The 16,416-nt window shown below is 59.0% G+C and overlaps 2 protein-coding genes across 2 annotated transcripts in view; one reads left to right on the forward strand and one right to left on the reverse strand.

Annotated features, from left to right (window-relative positions):
* Positions 1–218: 218 nt before the first annotated feature.
* LOC134166082 (basic proline-rich protein-like) lies at positions 219–13,837 on the reverse strand. Its single transcript, XM_062623385.1, has 4 exons — positions 13,709–13,837; positions 8,142–9,589; positions 7,756–8,043; positions 219–447 (listed from the first exon to the last, which is right to left on the reverse strand). Exons 1-4 carry the CDS (start codon positions 13,835–13,837, stop codon positions 219–221), a joined length of 2,094 nt encoding a protein of 697 aa, XP_062479369.1.
* Positions 8,391–16,416, forward strand: part of BAHD1 (bromo adjacent homology domain containing 1) — a 40,361-nt gene continuing 32,335 nt past the window's right edge. The window contains exon 1 of the mRNA XM_062623293.1: positions 8,391–8,614. The gene's annotated coding sequence lies outside the window, so the exon portion shown is untranslated. The remainder of the gene's footprint in view (positions 8,615–16,416) is intronic.

Consider the following 16,416-nt stretch of genomic DNA (forward strand, 5'->3'; position numbering starts at 1 on the left):
ATGGATGGATGGATGGACGGACGGATAGATGATAGATAGATAGATTCCATTAATATTACATATCCACAATTTCAGGTGTGTGTGCATGTATAACAGTTGTAAATAAACCAAACCCCAGCCCCGGAGGTGAATTCAACCTGCCCAGCAAAGGCTCCCTGCTCTCCTCCACCCAAACTGGGTCACCCCTTTCCTTACCCCCTCCCCTTTCAGTGGGGGCATCACGGCTGCACGGAGCAGGGCTGTGCCACACACAGACCGGGGGGCGAGGAGAGGTCCCCGGGGACCGACGGGGCAGCGGGGGATAAGGGAAGGATGCTCGGGGGCACAATGGTCAAGGCGGGGCTCTTCAGGGGGTTGGATGCCGGGGATGCTTGGAAGTCGTGAGGTCGGGGTCGGATGCTCGGAGGGACAGCAGGATGATGCTTGGGGTTCAGACGCTCGGGGGGTCTGGGGAATGATACTCGGGGGTCAGATGGTTGGGAGGTCAGACCCTCGGGTGGACGGGGGGATGATGCTCGGATGTTAGGGGGTCGGATGCTCGGGGCGGGGATGGGATGCTTGGAGGGACGGGGGGATGATGCTCGGATGTTAGGGGGTCGGATGCTCGGGGCGGGGATGGGATGCTTGGAGGGACGGGGGGATGATGCTCGCGGGGATCGGATGCTCGGGGAGTTGGGGTTCGGATGCTCGGGGGCGGCCGGGGCGCCGGGTCCCGGGGCAGCCGCCGGGGAGGGCCCGGCCCGGGGGAGGTGTCGGGGATCAGGGCGGGGAGAGCGGGGACAAAGAGGGGAAGGGGCGGAACCGGATCCGGGGTGGGGGGGGCGGCGATCTGCGGCCCGGGAGCGGGGCGGCGGCGGGGCCGGGGGGGTTCCCGACACCTCCAAATAGCGGACAAGGAAAGTTTCTTCTCAGGAATCCTCCGCTTGGGTTCGAGGGGGAGCCCCTGGGTCCATCCTCGGGCCGCGGCTTAAACAGCAGCCGCCGGTAGACACCCCCCGGCCTGCGTCTGGGAGCGGGGAGCAGCCACATCCAAGGGGTCTCCGTCCGTGCGCACATCGGCACCAGCGGCTTCGTGTGCCCGTCTCTGGAGGCGGCTTGGGTGGGTTTTCCCAGCCCACGGTCCCTCGGGGTCTCCAGACGCAGCCCATTGGGGCAATGCTGGAGCAATCCCACAGCCCATTGAAGCCAGTGTTCACCTGCATCCAGCTACCCATGCACTGGGCTTTGGATGGAAAGGGTCGCCCACCCCAGGTTTGTTTAGACCCCTGCAGCACCCATCAAGTCTCCAAATCCCAAAGGTCTGGCTCAGAGCTGTGACCATTTGCTGTTGTAGTCATTCTTCTATGTGAAAAGGAACAGTCACTGCTGGTTGCTTCATTCTCCTCTTGCCCCCACACTCCCAGTGATGCTCAGCACTGTGAGGCCCACCCAGAGTCCCACTCAGAGGTGATCTGATGTTTTCAGCCCCGAGGGTTGCTTCTATTCCTTATGTTCAGCTCGAGGAGGCAGCAACGCTTCCATGGGCGATTTGTAGAGAACAAGCCCCAAAAGCCTCATTGAGGCAATAACAGCTCCTTAGTCAGGGAATGGCGGTGCTGGAGCTGGTGCGAGGAGCAGCAGGAGCTCCAACCCCAGCCCAGCCCCTTGCCCTCCTCCTCCTCTGCCCCCAGGCTCCCTCTCCCCTACCCGAAGGTCGATCCTGGCCAAGGCAGCAGCGTCAGCACCGCCCGCGGGTACTCCGCTGCCTGCGCATCCCCTCGGGGGAGCAGAGCACCACGGTCCTGTCTGTGGGCAGCCTGGGGAGCCAGTGCTGCCGCAGGCGGGCTGCAGGGGAGCCGCTGCAGGGCTGCCACCCCGAAGCCTCCCGGCTTTTCCCCAGGCCATCACGGGGGACATCACAGACCTCAGGTCACCCAGTCCAGCCCCCAGAGCAGGGCACCCAGGAACGTGTCCAGGGTGGGTTTGGGGTGGCTCCAGAGAGGGAGACTCCACAACCCGCCCCAGGCAGCCTCAGTGGAAAGAAGCAGTTCCGCACGTGGAGGTGAAACTTGTCGTGGTTTAGTTTATGGCCGTGGCTCCTCATCCTGTCTGAGAAGAGCCTGGCACCATCCTGCCAGCACCCACCTTTGGGCTCTTGATCTGCTGATGGATGAACCCCTCTCAGGCTGCTCTTCCCCAGCCCAGCCAGGCCCAGCTCCTGCAATCTCTCCTCATCAGGGGGATGCTCCAGCCCCTTCAGCATCCTCGTGGCCTCCCCTGGACCCCCTCCTTGTCTTTCCTGTGCTGACGAGCCCAGCACTGGACACAGTGCTCCAGCTGTGGTCCCACCAGGGTAGAGCAGAGGGGGAGCATCACCCCTTTGACTGCTGCCACACTGCTCCCCATGCCTCTTGTCCCTCCCTGCCACCAAAGCAGGTTGTCTTCATGCAGCTACCGGAGCGTGGAGGAGCAGATGCGGTCCCCTCTGCCATGGGCAGGGACCTGAGGAATGTCCCTGTCACATCCGTGTGCTGGCAGGAGCTCCCGTCCCACCTCAGGGACACGGAGAGAAGGGGCTGAAGTTTCTACTGGAGCTGCAGCTGTTTCCTATGGAAACACGGATTGGCCGGGCTGGTGCCTCCGGGATTTCTCCCTGGGTTTCCTGTATTAGCTCTGTGCAAGGAAAAAAAGCCCCTGTTTGAAGTCATAAACACAGCGATGGGTTTGTTCCCACTGCCTGATCCAAGGGAATGTTCTGCCCCGAGCCCAGCATCCGAGCGGGGGGCGAGTGGTGCTGCAGCCCCATCCCGCAGCAGCGCCGGCCACAGATGGTCCTACAATCACTGCTTGCTTTCCCATCGTGTCTTCCTGGGACATGTGTTTCGTGTTCCCATTCCTCCAGCCTCCCTGGTTTTGTGAATCACACTTCATAAAGCAACGGCTACCTAGGGAACGTGAGGCAGAACATTGGATTCCTCCCCTGCAGAGGAATTTTTCACTAGCGCTGCCACGACCCAGCTCATAAAGCAGCATCCGTGGCTTTAATCCGTATTTAGCAATACAGCCAAGCACGCACCTACATCCACCTCTGTCCGTGATAACGCTTGGGCATGGCTTGAACTCTTCCTCCCGTGATGTTCTGCTTGCCTTTAATCCAGGTCTCATTTCCTGGTCCCCACCAAGCTCGTCTCCAGGATAACTCCTTGCCCCTTCATTTTTACCCTCCATCAACGGATTTGGCTACTGGTGCTTATGTATTCCTCACTAAGGCACTTGAAAGTGTTGAGATGAAGGGTTAAACAGAAGCATAACAGCAGTCCCCTTCCTTCTGCAGTGCACATGGGCTGGGCTTCCCTGGCACCGCTGCTCAGTGGACGACCGGAGCTGACAGAGGCAGCGTCAACTACGACTGAAATCAGACATAAATGAAACCCTCCTAGCAGTAACCAAGCTGAAAACTGCAGATGATTCCCGGAGACACACGCACAGCGCTTTTCCTTTGCCATTTTCCAGGCAGGTAATGAGCTAGGGATGAAACCTCCGGGCTTGGCAGACCCCCCTCATCTACCCCAAATCCCTCCTGGCTTCTTTCGGTGGAAAAAGGGAGTATTTCACTCAACTAAGAATGAGCAAAAGCTGATGTTTAAGCAGAAACCTCAAAGGAAGCTGCCTGTGTAACCACAGCTGGGAAGCTGCGTCCCTAAATACTGACAGCCAATTTGCTCTTTTGGTGTAATATAATTCCAAGTCAGTCAATAGAGCTCCACCAGGGATTCATTTGGCCTTTCGTATTTACAGGAGCAGGGAAGAAAAGGAGGGACCACTAAAACCCATCTCTCGTGCCACCGGAGCCAGTGCAGCACCAGCACTTTATATGCTGAGACATGGGGTGGGAAGGGATAACTCAGCTGATTGGGATTTGGGGATGTTTCCCCAGTTCGGGAGGTGCCTGGAAAAGGTGGAGAACACAGGGATGCAGCTGATGGGCTGGGGTAAAGAAGGGACACGGAGCTGCTGGAGCGAGGCCATGGGGATGCTGCAAGGGCTGGAGCAGCTCTGCTCTGGAGCCAGGCTGAGAGAGCTGGGCTGGGGCAGCCTGGACAAGAGAAGGCTCCTGAAGGGGAGACCTGAGAGCAGCTCCAGTGCCTGAAGGGGCTGCAGGAAAGCTGGAGAGGGGCTTGGGACAAGGGATGTAGGGACAGGCCAAGGGGAATGGCTTGAACCTGCCCGAGGGGAGACTGAGATGAGCTCTTAGGCAGAAGCTCTTCCCTGGGAGGGTGCTGAGGCGCTGGCACAGGGTGCCCAGAGAAGCTGTGGCTGCCCCATCCCTGGCAGTGCTCAAGGCCAGGTTGGACACAGGGGCTTGGAGCAAGCTGCTCCAGTGGAAGTTGTCCCTGCCCGTGGCAGGGGTTGGAGCTGGAGGAGCTTTAAGCTCCCTCCCAACCCAAACCAGGCTGGGGTTCTGTGGCTCTTAACCCAGCTCCGGGACCCTCAGCAGACGGGATGGGTTTAACCCCACCTGGGGGCTGTTTGGGAAGGTGGGAGCGGGCGATCCTCCCCCTTGCAGGTGCACCGTGCCCTTCCCTTAAGCCAAGTGTTTTCCCGAGGCCCGAGCAAGGACCCGGTCAGCGCAGGCTCCTCCAGGCTGCCGCTAGCTGCTTGCTCGGATTGAGCCTGTCGCTAAGGCTCCCGTGCCTGCTTGCAGGCTGCCTATGGGATGGGAGCCCTCCATGGGTGCTGCGGGGGTGCGGGAGGCTCTCGGGGCTGCGTTACCAGGCGGGCAGTGCCTCCCCCCTTGTGCTACAACAGGGGCGGGCAGCCTGCGAGCACAGACCCCGCAGCTCGAGGTCCCTTTCTGTCCTCGCAGCGTTCCGGGGGGGAATTCCTTCCTCTTCTTCCACTTTTCTGTGACTGTTTGAGCTCGCCCCCACCGTTCCTGCCCGCGGGAGGAGCTCTGGGTGTTGCTCTGGGGGTGCACAGTGCAAACACCCCTTCTCCCAGCCGGGGTTGCTGACCTGCAGTGAGCAGGGGGGTGCTGGGGATCTTCCCTTTCTCTCCCGTGGGCCAAATTGAGGTTTTACTCCTGAAACCAAGAGCCAGGAAAAGCAGAGATCCTTTTCCCTGGCATCCCTGTGCTTAGTGGTGACATCCTTTTATCTTAGTGGTGAAATTCTCTTTTCCCTCCCCGGCTCAGCCATTTGTGTCTCCCACCCGTGGAGATGAGGGGTGCAATGGGACAGAACTGGGCCCTGAATCTCTGCTGCTGCCTGGCCCTCGCTGGAGCTGCTCCAGCTCCTCCTGTGGCTGTGGGGCTCTGCAACCTCTTGTGCCAAGCGGGACAACCTCAGCAAGTCACTGCTGTAGCCCAGGGATGCGATGGGGAGCGGTGGCTGCTCAGGCAGCAGAACAGCCCCGGGTGCTGTTCCCTTCCCCAAACCCAGGCCAGGAGTCGGGGTGGGAAGATGCTGTTTTGGGGCTTCAGTGGTTTGGGCTTCCTGGCTAATGAGGAAGGAAAATCCAGCCCCATGTCTGGCCTGTGCCTCTGCACTGACAGGGTGAGGAACAGCAGACACCAGCCACGCTGCGCTGTCATCAGCAGTCAGCATCAGGGGTTTTCCCCTCACCCCTGCAGAAAGGGACGAGGAAAGACCCCACTTCAGAAGAAATCAGTTTCTATAAAGGAGAGGGAGCTTTTTTCACTCGAAAGTGGTGTGCTTCCCACTCTTGTGCAGCTCTAGAGCACACAGTGCTCCATCCTCAACCTGCCCGTGCTCCAGTGCTCTCCTGTTCCAAACAGCCGGAACAGGGAAAGTGGCCTCACCTCCACCGCTGCGGGCAGCTGTTAAATGTCTGATATCTGTGCTAACCTTTGGCATCAGTTTGTCCCGAATGCTGTGAAGCTGTAGGCTCATTGCTGATGTTGCAGTGCGGCTTTGGCTGAGCCTAACGCGGATCAGGCACAGCAGCAGGAGCAGGTTGGGGTCTACCAAGGGACTGCTGTGAGGCGTCCCTGCCCACGGCAGGGGGCTGGATCTGGGTGATCTGAAGGGCCTTTCCAACCCAAAGCATTCTGTGAGTCTATAGATGTGGGGTTCATTTGCGTGCTGTTTCTTCCTGAAGGGCCAGGGCTCGTGTGTGTGTGTGTGTGTGTGTGTGTGTGTGAGGGAGGTGTTTGACACCGACCCTGTCAGCCCACACCACAAACTGCTGAGCAGGGAGGGCTTTACAAACCACTCCAGCAGCCGACGCCCGGGATCGAGGTCCCCAAGCCCCTCAACTCCACGTCCCAGCTGCTTTCCCCTCTCATGTTCTGCTGTGTCCATGGCGTGTTTGGTAACTGCTCATCTGATCATGATCTGGGGCGGTTTCACAAACACCCCGTTGCCTGAGCGCTTTCCCACTTGAATGCTGCCTGATCCGCCGGGAAAGCTCGTCGCTCAGGCCCATACAAACACAGGTTATCTTCCGAGCACACTAAACCAGGGGCTCTGTGATGATGGGGAGGTGCAGAAGCCTTGTGGGCTTCCAGGGTTGTAGCTGTTCGGGTTATTCACTTTAGCTCCGTTCCTTTTGCTGCAGCCCCAGTGACCGGTGCTTGTTTTAGGCTTACTTGGATGTCACACTCGGATGCAGCACTCGCTGCTGGGGACTCCTGGGCCAAGCTCTCACCCTCTTGCTGGGCCTCCTCATTGCCTAGGTCGCTCCAGAAACACGATGGGAGCACAGTTCATCCTCCCAGCTCACACTTGGTGAGCTCACACTCACATCAGGTGAAAATCACCGATCCCTTTCCTACACGTGCTTCCCTACTGGCAGTCAGCACTGCCAAGCCCGTGTTGTCCATGGGGTTACTCGGTCACCGTGATGGAGCTGCTGCTCCTTGGAGCTGGCAAATACTGGTAGAGAGCGGCCCTCCTCCTCTCCACTGAGGAAGGAGGAGAAACTTCAGCTTCAAGCTCCAGATAGAAAGGAAACCACGCGCTGTTGGAGCTGGTGCCTCCAAGCAACTGAGTTTCCCCTCGATCTTCCCCTGTATAGCATCGGGGTCCTGCAAAGATCACAGCAGGGACTGATCTTCTGATCTTGCTCCTGCTTGTGGGATCCTTGCAGACCACAAGTACAAGGCAGTATTTTAGTGGGGCTCCTGCAGTTTAGCTGTATTTCAAGCAGACCCTCGGGACCTGAGGGAGTTTAATGCCTTGTGTGTGCAGTTTTCTCTCCTGGTGCACTTTGGGTTGCTTGTCCCATGTGCTGGTGTCCCGCTTCCAGAAGTTTCCTAGCTTTAAAAGAAATAGGACAACAAAAACCGCCCGTTCCGCAGCTAAGGGAGGAACTTCAGCAGTAGGGGACTGTGGTCCTGCCAAAGCCACCCCATCACTGGTCAAATAACGGCCAGGGCTTGTTGGAGCTCTCTCCTTCGGGTGTTTAAACCCGGTTTTCAGGAGAACATGGAGAGTTCCGGGCACTGTCCTGGCTGGGATGAAGAAATCACTGCTGTGCCTCAGGCCTGTTGGTGGAGCCCATGAAGACCACGTCTGGTGAGGACACAACGTGGTGCAGCAGGGACGGGCTACACGGGGACGGGCTGGGGCACCGGGTTACCCCCCATTGGCCTTTTCCCCCGCTGGCGTTGCACCGATGGGGGCTCCGGGGCCGCTCGGAGGGAAGCACCTACCCAGCGGGGCCCCGACCTTCACCTACACCGGTGCCTGTGGAACGACGGCCCCGGAGCCCCCGTGTCTTCCCTCCCTCCCTCCTCCCCGGCAGCTCCCGCACCGAGCCCGGGGCTGCACCGCCCCAGAGCCCCCGGGCACAAGGACGCGGTTGCGGGGACCCCGCCGGGATCCCCGCGGGGACGCGGCTCCTGCCCGCGCAGGCCGCCGGTGACCGGGCAGGGGGCGGCCGGTGCCGGCTCCGGGGTGCCGAGGGGGCTCGGGGGCCGCTGGGGAACGGCCGGGGCGGCGCTGCCGGGCGGGAACGGGGCGCGCCTCCCGCGGAGGAGCCCGCGCGGGTCGGGGGTTCGGCGGTGCCCCCCCCCCCCCGGCCCGGCCGCGGTACCGGGGACTGGGGGGGAACCGGAGCCGGGGGAGGGGGGGGGGGGCGGCACCGGGAGGTGGGGGGGGGGGCAGCGGGGCGGTGGAGGGGGGGGTGAGGGGCGGGGCCAGGCGCGGTGATTGGCCGGTGGCGGCGAGCAGGAGCGCTCTCGATTGGCCGCGGCGGCGGAGCGAGCGGCGGAGCGGCGGGCGGCGATTGGCTTCGGACGAGGAAGTAGGAAGGAGGCCGGAGGGGCGAGCGGCTTGCGGGGACTTCGCGGCGGCGGCGAGCGGCGCCTCCCCCCCTCCCCGTCCCCTCCGGCTGCGGCCCCGGCGCCCGCCCGCTCCCCCCCCCCCTCCGCCGCCCCGGCCTCTGCGCGCCGCCCGCCCGGGCCGCGCCGGATCGCGACGCCCTGCGGCGAGGGCGGGCGGCGGCGGCGGCGGCGCCTCATCCCCATCCCGCAGCCGGAGAGGCGGAGGAGGAGGCGGCGCTGACGCAGCAGCGTGGAGCCCGGGACTCGGGCGCCCCGGCAGCGCTCCCGTCGCTGGATCTCTCCCGAGCCGGGGCCTGCGGCAGCCCCGCGGCACGGCAGCGAGCCCCGGTGAGTCCCCACGCGGCCGCGCACACCGGCCCTGAGCAGCCCGCGGCGCCGCCTCGGACCCTGCGCCCGCCGTGGCTCCGGCGGCCGGGAGCAGGTGCCGCCCCGGCGGAGGAGGGGGGGAGGCCGGGAACTTTTCTCCTCGCCCGCGGGTGAAGGCTCCGGAGCCCCGGGAGGGCTCCCGGCGGCGGCGCCCCGCGGGGAAGCGGCCTCGGCGGCAGGTGGGGCCGGGCCGGGCCGGGCCCCCTCAGGTGCGGGCGGCGGTTGGGCGCGCGCGGCGGCCGTTAACTTGCCGGGTCCCGGCGGCGTGAGGCCGAGCCCGGCCCGGGCCCACCCGAGCCCCGTCCCTCGGCTCCTTCGCCGCGGGTCCTCCCGCGGGGCGAGCCCCGGCGGCTCGGCAGGACAAAGGCGGCGGGGCGGGGGCCGGGCCTCCGGGCCGGGGAAGTTGCGGGGGGCCGGTGCGGGCTCGGGTCTGTGCGCTGCGGGGTGTGTGTGGGGGGGTGTGTGTGCGCTCTCGCCCCGGGGGGCCGCGCAGCGGGGACGGGAAGGGTTTGTCGCGGCGTCGGAGGCGATTCCCGTGGGCTGGCGGGGCCGCTCTCGCCGCTCGCTCCCTGCCGGGGCTCCGGGGCGGCGGCCGACGGCGGAACCGGCTCTGCCCAGCGAGAAGTTTGCCCGGGGCGGGCGGTGCGAGGAGGGTTGCGGGGGTGTGTGTGTGTGTGTGTGTGTGTGGGACGGGACGGGACACACGACCCTGGCCTGGGCGGCCGTTAACGGAGCGGGCGAGTCGTGCGATGTCCCGTGAGGTGTCGCGATGCGCCGGGCGCGCAGGTGGCATCGAGCGGGGCACGGCGGAGGAGTTGGGATCTCCGCGGTGTTCCGCCCTCCCCGGGCCGCGCTTGCCGTGTGTTCCCCGTGGCTCTGGACATGCCGCTGTTCCTGTCGGTAGCTCCCGTGGCCCAGAGCTCGTTTCCTTCTCTCCTTTTGTGTAGCCGTGGCTCCTCATGGAGGCAGCTCCGCTGGCTCCCTCTTTTCCAGCTGCTTCTCCAAGGCGCAGGAGCCAGCACATGTGACTGGGCAGATCTCAGCAGACTGGCGAGTGCTCCCTGGGCTACTGCTGAGAGCAGCCACCGGCACAGGGATGCTCACACCGGGCACGGGGACCCCCTCGCTTCCCTAACAGCAGCCCCCATCACTTGAATGACAGCGTTTGGGATCGGTTCTGTTTGCCTCCTCTTTTATTTCTTACCTCCTCCCCCCCCCCTTCCCTTTCCTCTTTCTCTTTCCACGAGTGCTTATCTGAAAGAGGTTCTGGTTTTGTTGTGAAGAATACAGCTGCCCCTGGTGCTCGCTTTCCATCTGAAGTCACCATTGCCGGCACCTCGAAGCAAAAGGCTTTTTGCTCGCCTGGTTAATTGATCTGTCCATCAGTTTCCCACAATTAGGGAGCTTTTGCTCCAGCCTGCTGGGCTCGGGGTGATCTTTGGTGCTGCGGTTGCAGGGTTGTGTTCTAGGGGCTTGTTTTAAGGGTTTCAGCCCTTATAGTTGTGAGAGGGAGCATGACACGAGCTGGGTGATAGACGGATGCGTTTGAAATCTTAATGTGATTTAAATGCCAGCACGCTACTGATGGCTTTAACAGAAATACCCTGCTAACATATTCATCTGGAGCCATCCTTCATGTTTGTCATGTCCTGGCTACCTGAGTCCTTCTCCAGCTTCAGCTGGAACTGCCTAAATATTTGCTCACGATAGGAAGCTGCGTGTTAGTGTGATTTAACAGGACAGTTTGGATTGAAGCATTGATTTCTGTTTGTTTTCCCAATGAATTCAGTGCAGCGTTTTTAAACAGAGCAGCGGTGTAGACTTTGCAGCTGCTCTGCTCGGGCAGAACTGTGTTGCTGCCATGTGAAGCGGAGCATCACTTACAGCTGCAAATCCACCAGGAAACACCAGACCTGCGGGTGGAAGTCATTCCTCCCTCTTTGTGAGGGGTGCATCCTTTCGGGATGCTCTGTGTGCTGTGGTTTGGCGGTGACAGTTGCACAGAACAATATAATGCCACTTAGAAGTGTGGCTTTTGGGGGGAAACCGGTCACAGCCTCGCTCCTGTGGCAGGAGTGTTGTTATTTCCGAAGCCACTGAGGTTTTCCCATCCAGCTCCACCGGTTGGTCCGATGTTGGTGCTCTGTCCTTCTTGCCAGGCATCTGCATCCCCTTTCTGCCCAACAGCCTTATTTAGTTGGGGTTATTTGCCCTCTCTGGGCAGAATCTGAGCCGATTCTGTTAGCTCTGAGGGTGTGAAGTGCGGCTGCACAGCCGGTGGGACACATGTGCTGGTGCAGTCTGTGGGTATCTGATTTAGATAGCGCTTGGTGATGATCTGGGGGGGAATACCCCCTTCAGCAAATGCTATTGCCATAGTACTGCAGTGCTGAAAACAAGCCCTTGGGAGCAAATCCATCCGAAGTAAACAGCTGAAAAATAATGAGGCATCATAGGCAAAGGCACATGTACTGTTTGGATTAGGAGGAAATGAATGATTACATCTGGTGGGGCTACAATCCAGAGGTGTGCTCCGATGGGCAAATAGTCCATCCAAAAGCCCTTTCTGCCTTATCTACTACTCATTAACCCTGGTGATACACCCCATGGAAGTAACAAAAGGAACAACCCCTGCTTCATGCCCAGCCACCCGAACTAATCAAGTCCCAGGTATCATATTGTTCCCAATACATGAAACAGCAGGGAAGTACAGAAAAAAACCACCCAAAATAAACCCTCCAAAGCAGTTGTAAAACTAAAAATAGCTTTGGACATGAGCTGGTGCTCTGGTGCTCTGTGCCATCGGCTCTCGGGGCCAGCACAGCGTGTGTGTGACACCAGGGACACTTGATGGTCCCTGCCCTCTGGTCTGCTTCGCCTCAGAGCCTGGCTGTGAGCTGCTGGGTAGCTTCGTGGCTGTGGATTTGTGTCTGCTGGTATTGCCTCAGAGTGGAAGGCTGGGGAGTGGTTGGAGCTTGTGAATGCAAACTGTATTTAAAGGGGAAGGAAGAAAAGAGGGAGGCTTTGCAGGCAGGCCCTGGGGGAACTGTGCTCCTTGCTTCAGCATCATGGCCCTAAGGCTTGGGGGAAGGAGAGGTGTCTGCAGAATGGCTCGTTGCTGTCCGGCACAGCCATCTCCTTCTCATTTGGACCAAAGGCAGGGGTTTAGTGGCAAAAAATCACAGGGTCATGGAGTGGGTTGGCAGGGACCTTGAAGCTCATCCAGTTCCACCCCCTGCCATGGTCAGGGACACCTTCCACTAGATCAGGTTGCTCCAAGCCCCATCCAGCCTGGCCTTGGATGCTGATGGGGACGGGGTAGATTAAAACTCATGGCCAGGTTGCTGCTCTGAGTGAATGAGTTGGCTGTTACAAGATTATTACAGTATAAGCTTTCACACTTGCAGCCCCCGCACCAGCAACCAGTATTCTTCAAACAGGGAAAATGCGCTTAAATGTAATACTGCTACTTTTCTTTCTTAAGACAGAAAGAAATGTGATTGTGTGGGACAGTGCAATAGGCCTTTATCCACTTAGTGTCCAGGGTTGATATTCTAGCATGAAGCTTTATTATAGAAACATAGACTAAAGTGGAGTCGCAGTGATGTTTCACCTGAGAGTATAAAACATCTTCTTACAGAAGGACAGCACAGTGGAAATCTTTATCTTGCTGTAAAGAGAAAGGAGGGACTGATGTTACCTTGAAAAGCCAAACCAAAGGATGTCATTAAGGAGAATAAGTCTAAATGTGATTTAAAAGTCATCATTTTGCCCATTCGCTGTCCCCTGTCAGTATTTGTGCCATAGGAATTTAATTCATCTGTTACGTGTTATTTCGTGTCGGCAATGGGGGTGAAAACCCACATGAAATAGAGCGAGCATGGAGAGCTGGTGCGATGTGAAGTGCAGCCAGCTGGGTGAAGAGAGCAGCCGGAACCTGTCGTACAAGGCTCTGAGCTGTCAATATTCCAGTAATATCATTTACAAAGAATATTTCCAGTTAAATTGTGCTGGAAGCCCCTCAGGTGGGTTCGGCAGTGCTGGGCTCTGCTGCTGGCCATGGGCAGCTGAAAATGAAGATAACTTGTCTGGAGAAGGAATTTCTCACATTCCCCTAATCACACAGTCCCAGACTAGTTCATCTGGGAAGGGACCTTAAAGCTCCTCCAGCTCCAACCCCTGCCACGGGCAGGGACCCCTTCCACTGGAGCAGCTTGCTTCAAGCCCCTGTGTCCAACCTGGCCTTGAACACTGCCAGGGATGGGGCAGCCACAGCTTCTCTGGGCACCCTGTGCCAGCGCCTCAGCACCCTCCCAGGGAAGAGCTTCTGCCTCAGAGCTCAGCTCAGTCTCCCCTCGGGCAGGTTAAAACCATTCCCCTTGGCCTGTCCCTACATCCCTTGTCCCAAGCCCCTCTCCGGGTTTCCTGCAGCCCCTTCAGGCACTGGAGCTGCTCTCAGGTCTCCCCTTCAGGAGCCTTCTCTTGTCCAGGCTGCCCCAGCCCAGCTCTCTCAGCCTGGCTCCAGAGCAGAGCTGCTCCAGCCCTCGCAGCATCTCCATGGCCTCCTCTGGCCTCGCTCCATCAGCTCCAAGTCCCTCTTGTGCTGTTGCCCCAGAGCTGGGTCAGGACTGCGGGGGGGGGGGGGGTCTAACCCTAACCCTCGACCTGCTGCTGCTCAGGTTCCTTATCACTGATATACATTGAATTTCATGGAGTCTTCGGGCCAGGGTGTGTGGTCATTAACTCGACGTGAGTCAAAGCTAAGCTGAGGGACACTTCTCATTCTTGCCTCAGTTCCTCCAGGTGTGACCCTGCTCGCTACTGACGCAGCTGTTAAACGTCCTCTGGTGATGTGCCACCGAACCAGTCTTTCCTCAGCCAGCTAAAAACCTTGGGAAGGGCGGTTTAACACTCCGTAAGCCCCGTGGCACGGAGCGCTCCCACTTGGTGCCTGAGCTGTGCCGGTAGCAGTGGAGTCTAGCAAATAAACACCTATTAAGCTGGGGAAGGAATGTGTGTCAGCTCCCGGAGAGCACAGCGTGCTCAGGGCTTTACGTGCTCGCTTTTCACACGTGGCAGGGCTGGGAATGCTGCTTTTATCACCTTTCCTTCTGACCTGGGCTGTAGGTGCATCTTCAGTGAAGATGCTCGGTTGAGTTCTTGCTGGGGGCTGCCTTCAATCATGCCTTTTGTAAGGCTCCTTCCTTTGCTGTTTCAGTGTCCCAGTGCATTTAGAGCCGGGCAGTCCAGGGGTTTGAGGGGTGTTACTGCAACACGTGCACGAGGATGGAGAAGGCTGGTGGCAGCTCAGCTCAGCTCATCACTGGCCCATTGAGTCTCACACCAGTGCTGGAGACCAGCCTGGTGCGGGGAGGCTTTGGGATGCCCGTGTTGTGGCTGTAACCTGCTGCTCAGCTGTGTGTTAGGGATGAAAGCGCTTCCAGAAGCTGCCCGGGGAGCAGGCGGGCTCCTGGGTGCCTGAGCAGAGTGGTTCGGGCATGGTGTTAAACGTGTCGTGGTCAGGACTAAGATGATGCTTCCTTCAGCTTAGGGCTGTCAGCTGCTGTGCTCCTCGTGTCCCGGTTCTCTCAAACAAAGGTGTGACTAAACACGATGATTTTTATATCTCCCCCCCTCCCCTCCCTTTGTAAGCCACATCCCAGGAGTGCTTGTGGCACCCATTGTTCTTCAAGGCAGGTTTCTGAAGGGCTTTCTCATGTTTTGAAACCACGCAGCTTGCCCAGCTCAGCAGGCTTGGTTATTTGTATTTAAATAGAAGCTCCTGGCTTTTAGCGACTGCATCTCTATCAATATTTCAACTTATTTACGATGCTCTTAGAAATAAAAAGGAGGCATTTTCTAGCATCGATTTGAATAAAACCGCTTTGCTGGCAGCTTAGGCTTTTTCTTTTTTTTTTTTCTCCCTAGCATCTGAATTACCATCCTTTAACTAAAACCCCGGTGCAGGGGGAAGCATCGCGATCCACGGGCATCGCTGCTTCCTACGTACACGGTGCATGGCTCTATTGTTCCTGGCCGTGGCCTGTGTAAAGCACTGGAACAGCGAGCTTTAGCCTGCCTCCCCGCAGCACCGCGGTGTCCTCTGCCGCTTGTCTTCAGTGGGGCTCGGAGCGCAGAGGACCTGGGCTGAAGGCTTAAACAGGCAGCGGGGAGAGGAAGGGGGGGAGCGGGGTCGAGTTGCCTTTGGCAGGCGGGGAGGGACGAGGCGCTGGTGCGGGCGGGCGGCTGCGGCAGCCGCCCCTTGCCGGAGCCCAGGCGGATGCTGCCCGGGCCGGGGAAGTTCCTTCAAGTCCGGAGGCTGTGGATGGAGGTCGGGAGGAGGGGGTGGCCTTGCGGGTTTAGCGCTGTGAATCCCATCGGAAGGATGGAGAGGGGCATCGAGGCTTCCCCCTCCGTGGGAGGAAGGATGGAGAGGCAGCGGGGGAATGCAGGCGGTGAGGGCTGAGCAGCAGCAATCACATCGTGATAAACAGGGGAGATTCGGGAGGCGGAGGAGGAGGAGAGCAGAGGCTTGGGAAGGAAATGAGCGGGCAGCAGGAGGTTTGGGCTTGGTTTCATTTCAAACGCAGCAACTACAAGCCAGATGCAAGAGGCGGGTTTGGTTTGGGTTCTTTGTTTAGTTTGGGCAAAGTCGGTTCAAGGAAGCCAGGTTGGAGGTGGTTCAGAGTAAGGAGATGCAGCAGAACTGCCCAGGGTGAGCAGGGCAGCGAAGGAGGAGGCTGTGGCAGCTGTAATCATGTAGAGAGAGAAGGATTCCTCCTGAAAACCCTGGCTGAGCTGCAGGTGATGGGACAGGTAGGGAAAACCTGGCAGCTCGGACAGGTGATTCCTAACCTGGGCATTCCTTGGGTTGCAGCAAATCTCACAAGCCAGGGAAGTGACCCAGGCGTTCTGGGGCTTTGTGCCATAGACAGTCACTTTATAACCCCAACTCCTGCACTCCCCTAATTACCTGGAAGTGGTACATAAAAACCCCAGCGTGTCCTGGGTAGTGCCTGGTGAGGCAGAGTGCGGAAGCGCTGTCTGTCCCCCCTTTCCCTCCTGAGAGCTCCATCATCTCGGCTCTCCCTTTCTTACGTGCTGGATTCCATGAATGATCTCTAGGGACGCAGTGATTTGGGTTTTCTGCTGCGTCCTGGTTGGAAAGAGGCGACTCCTTTCAAATCCCATTAGAGCAGTGTGATTGGGAAAGCCTTCCGTACAAAGCCATTTTCCTTTCTTGCCGTTTCCCTTTCTTCCCATGCAGCGGAAGAAGAGCCAGGGAGTAATTCCCACTTCAGCATAAATTACCAGCTTGGCTGAAATCACAGTCCTGACACCTCTGGGGCTCTGGAGGTGTGATTAAAACCTTCCCCTCTCCGTGCTGGGAAGAAGGAGCTGTGGGTCAGCATCCATCCTTCGGAATAACTTCAGGCTGGTGCTGAAGTCTGTGATGTGGAGAGCGTGATTACAGGGCAGACCGGGCATTGCTACCTGCAGAAGGCACTTGCCTGCACTCAGAGTGTGTGATTTCCATCATTCCTCCTGCCTGAAACCGCTGATGAGCTTAAGAACTCCTCTGTTTTCTTAACAAAGATGCGGTCCTTCCCTCCAGACAAAACTGCTGTCGCGTGCTGGGCCCGATGCTTTCACTCCAACACAATGGCTCATCGCTGACCTTGCCTGCGATGCCACCTCAAAGCTCATTGCTAAATAATGAGGCGATCCTTAACCTTTCCCCAAAGTTTGGGGACCTCGGGGAG

The sequence above is a fragment of the Pezoporus occidentalis genome, unplaced genomic scaffold, assembly GCF_034315485.1.
Source record: "Pezoporus occidentalis ecotype Australia unplaced genomic scaffold, CSIRO_AGI_Poc_V1 ctg250, whole genome shotgun sequence".
NCBI classification, from domain to species: domain Eukaryota; kingdom Metazoa; phylum Chordata; class Aves; order Psittaciformes; family Psittacidae; genus Pezoporus; species Pezoporus occidentalis.

What these genes read in the sequence shown, in the direction of transcription:
- LOC134166082 (XM_062623385.1), bottom strand. Translation starts at nt 13,837, where the DNA reads ATGATTGAAGGCAGCCCCCAGCAAGAACTCAACCGAGCATCTTCACTG. An exon ending in CACGTGTGAAAAGCGAGCAC is followed by an intron (nt 9,590 to 13,708) that starts GTAAAGCCCTGA and finishes GCTACACAAAAG; the next exon opens with GAGAGAAGGAAACGAGCTCT. An exon ending in GCGGTGCAGCCCCGGGCTCG is followed by an intron (nt 448 to 7,755) that starts GTGCGGGAGCTG and finishes ATCATTCCCCAG; the next exon opens with ACCCCCCGAGCGTCTGAACC.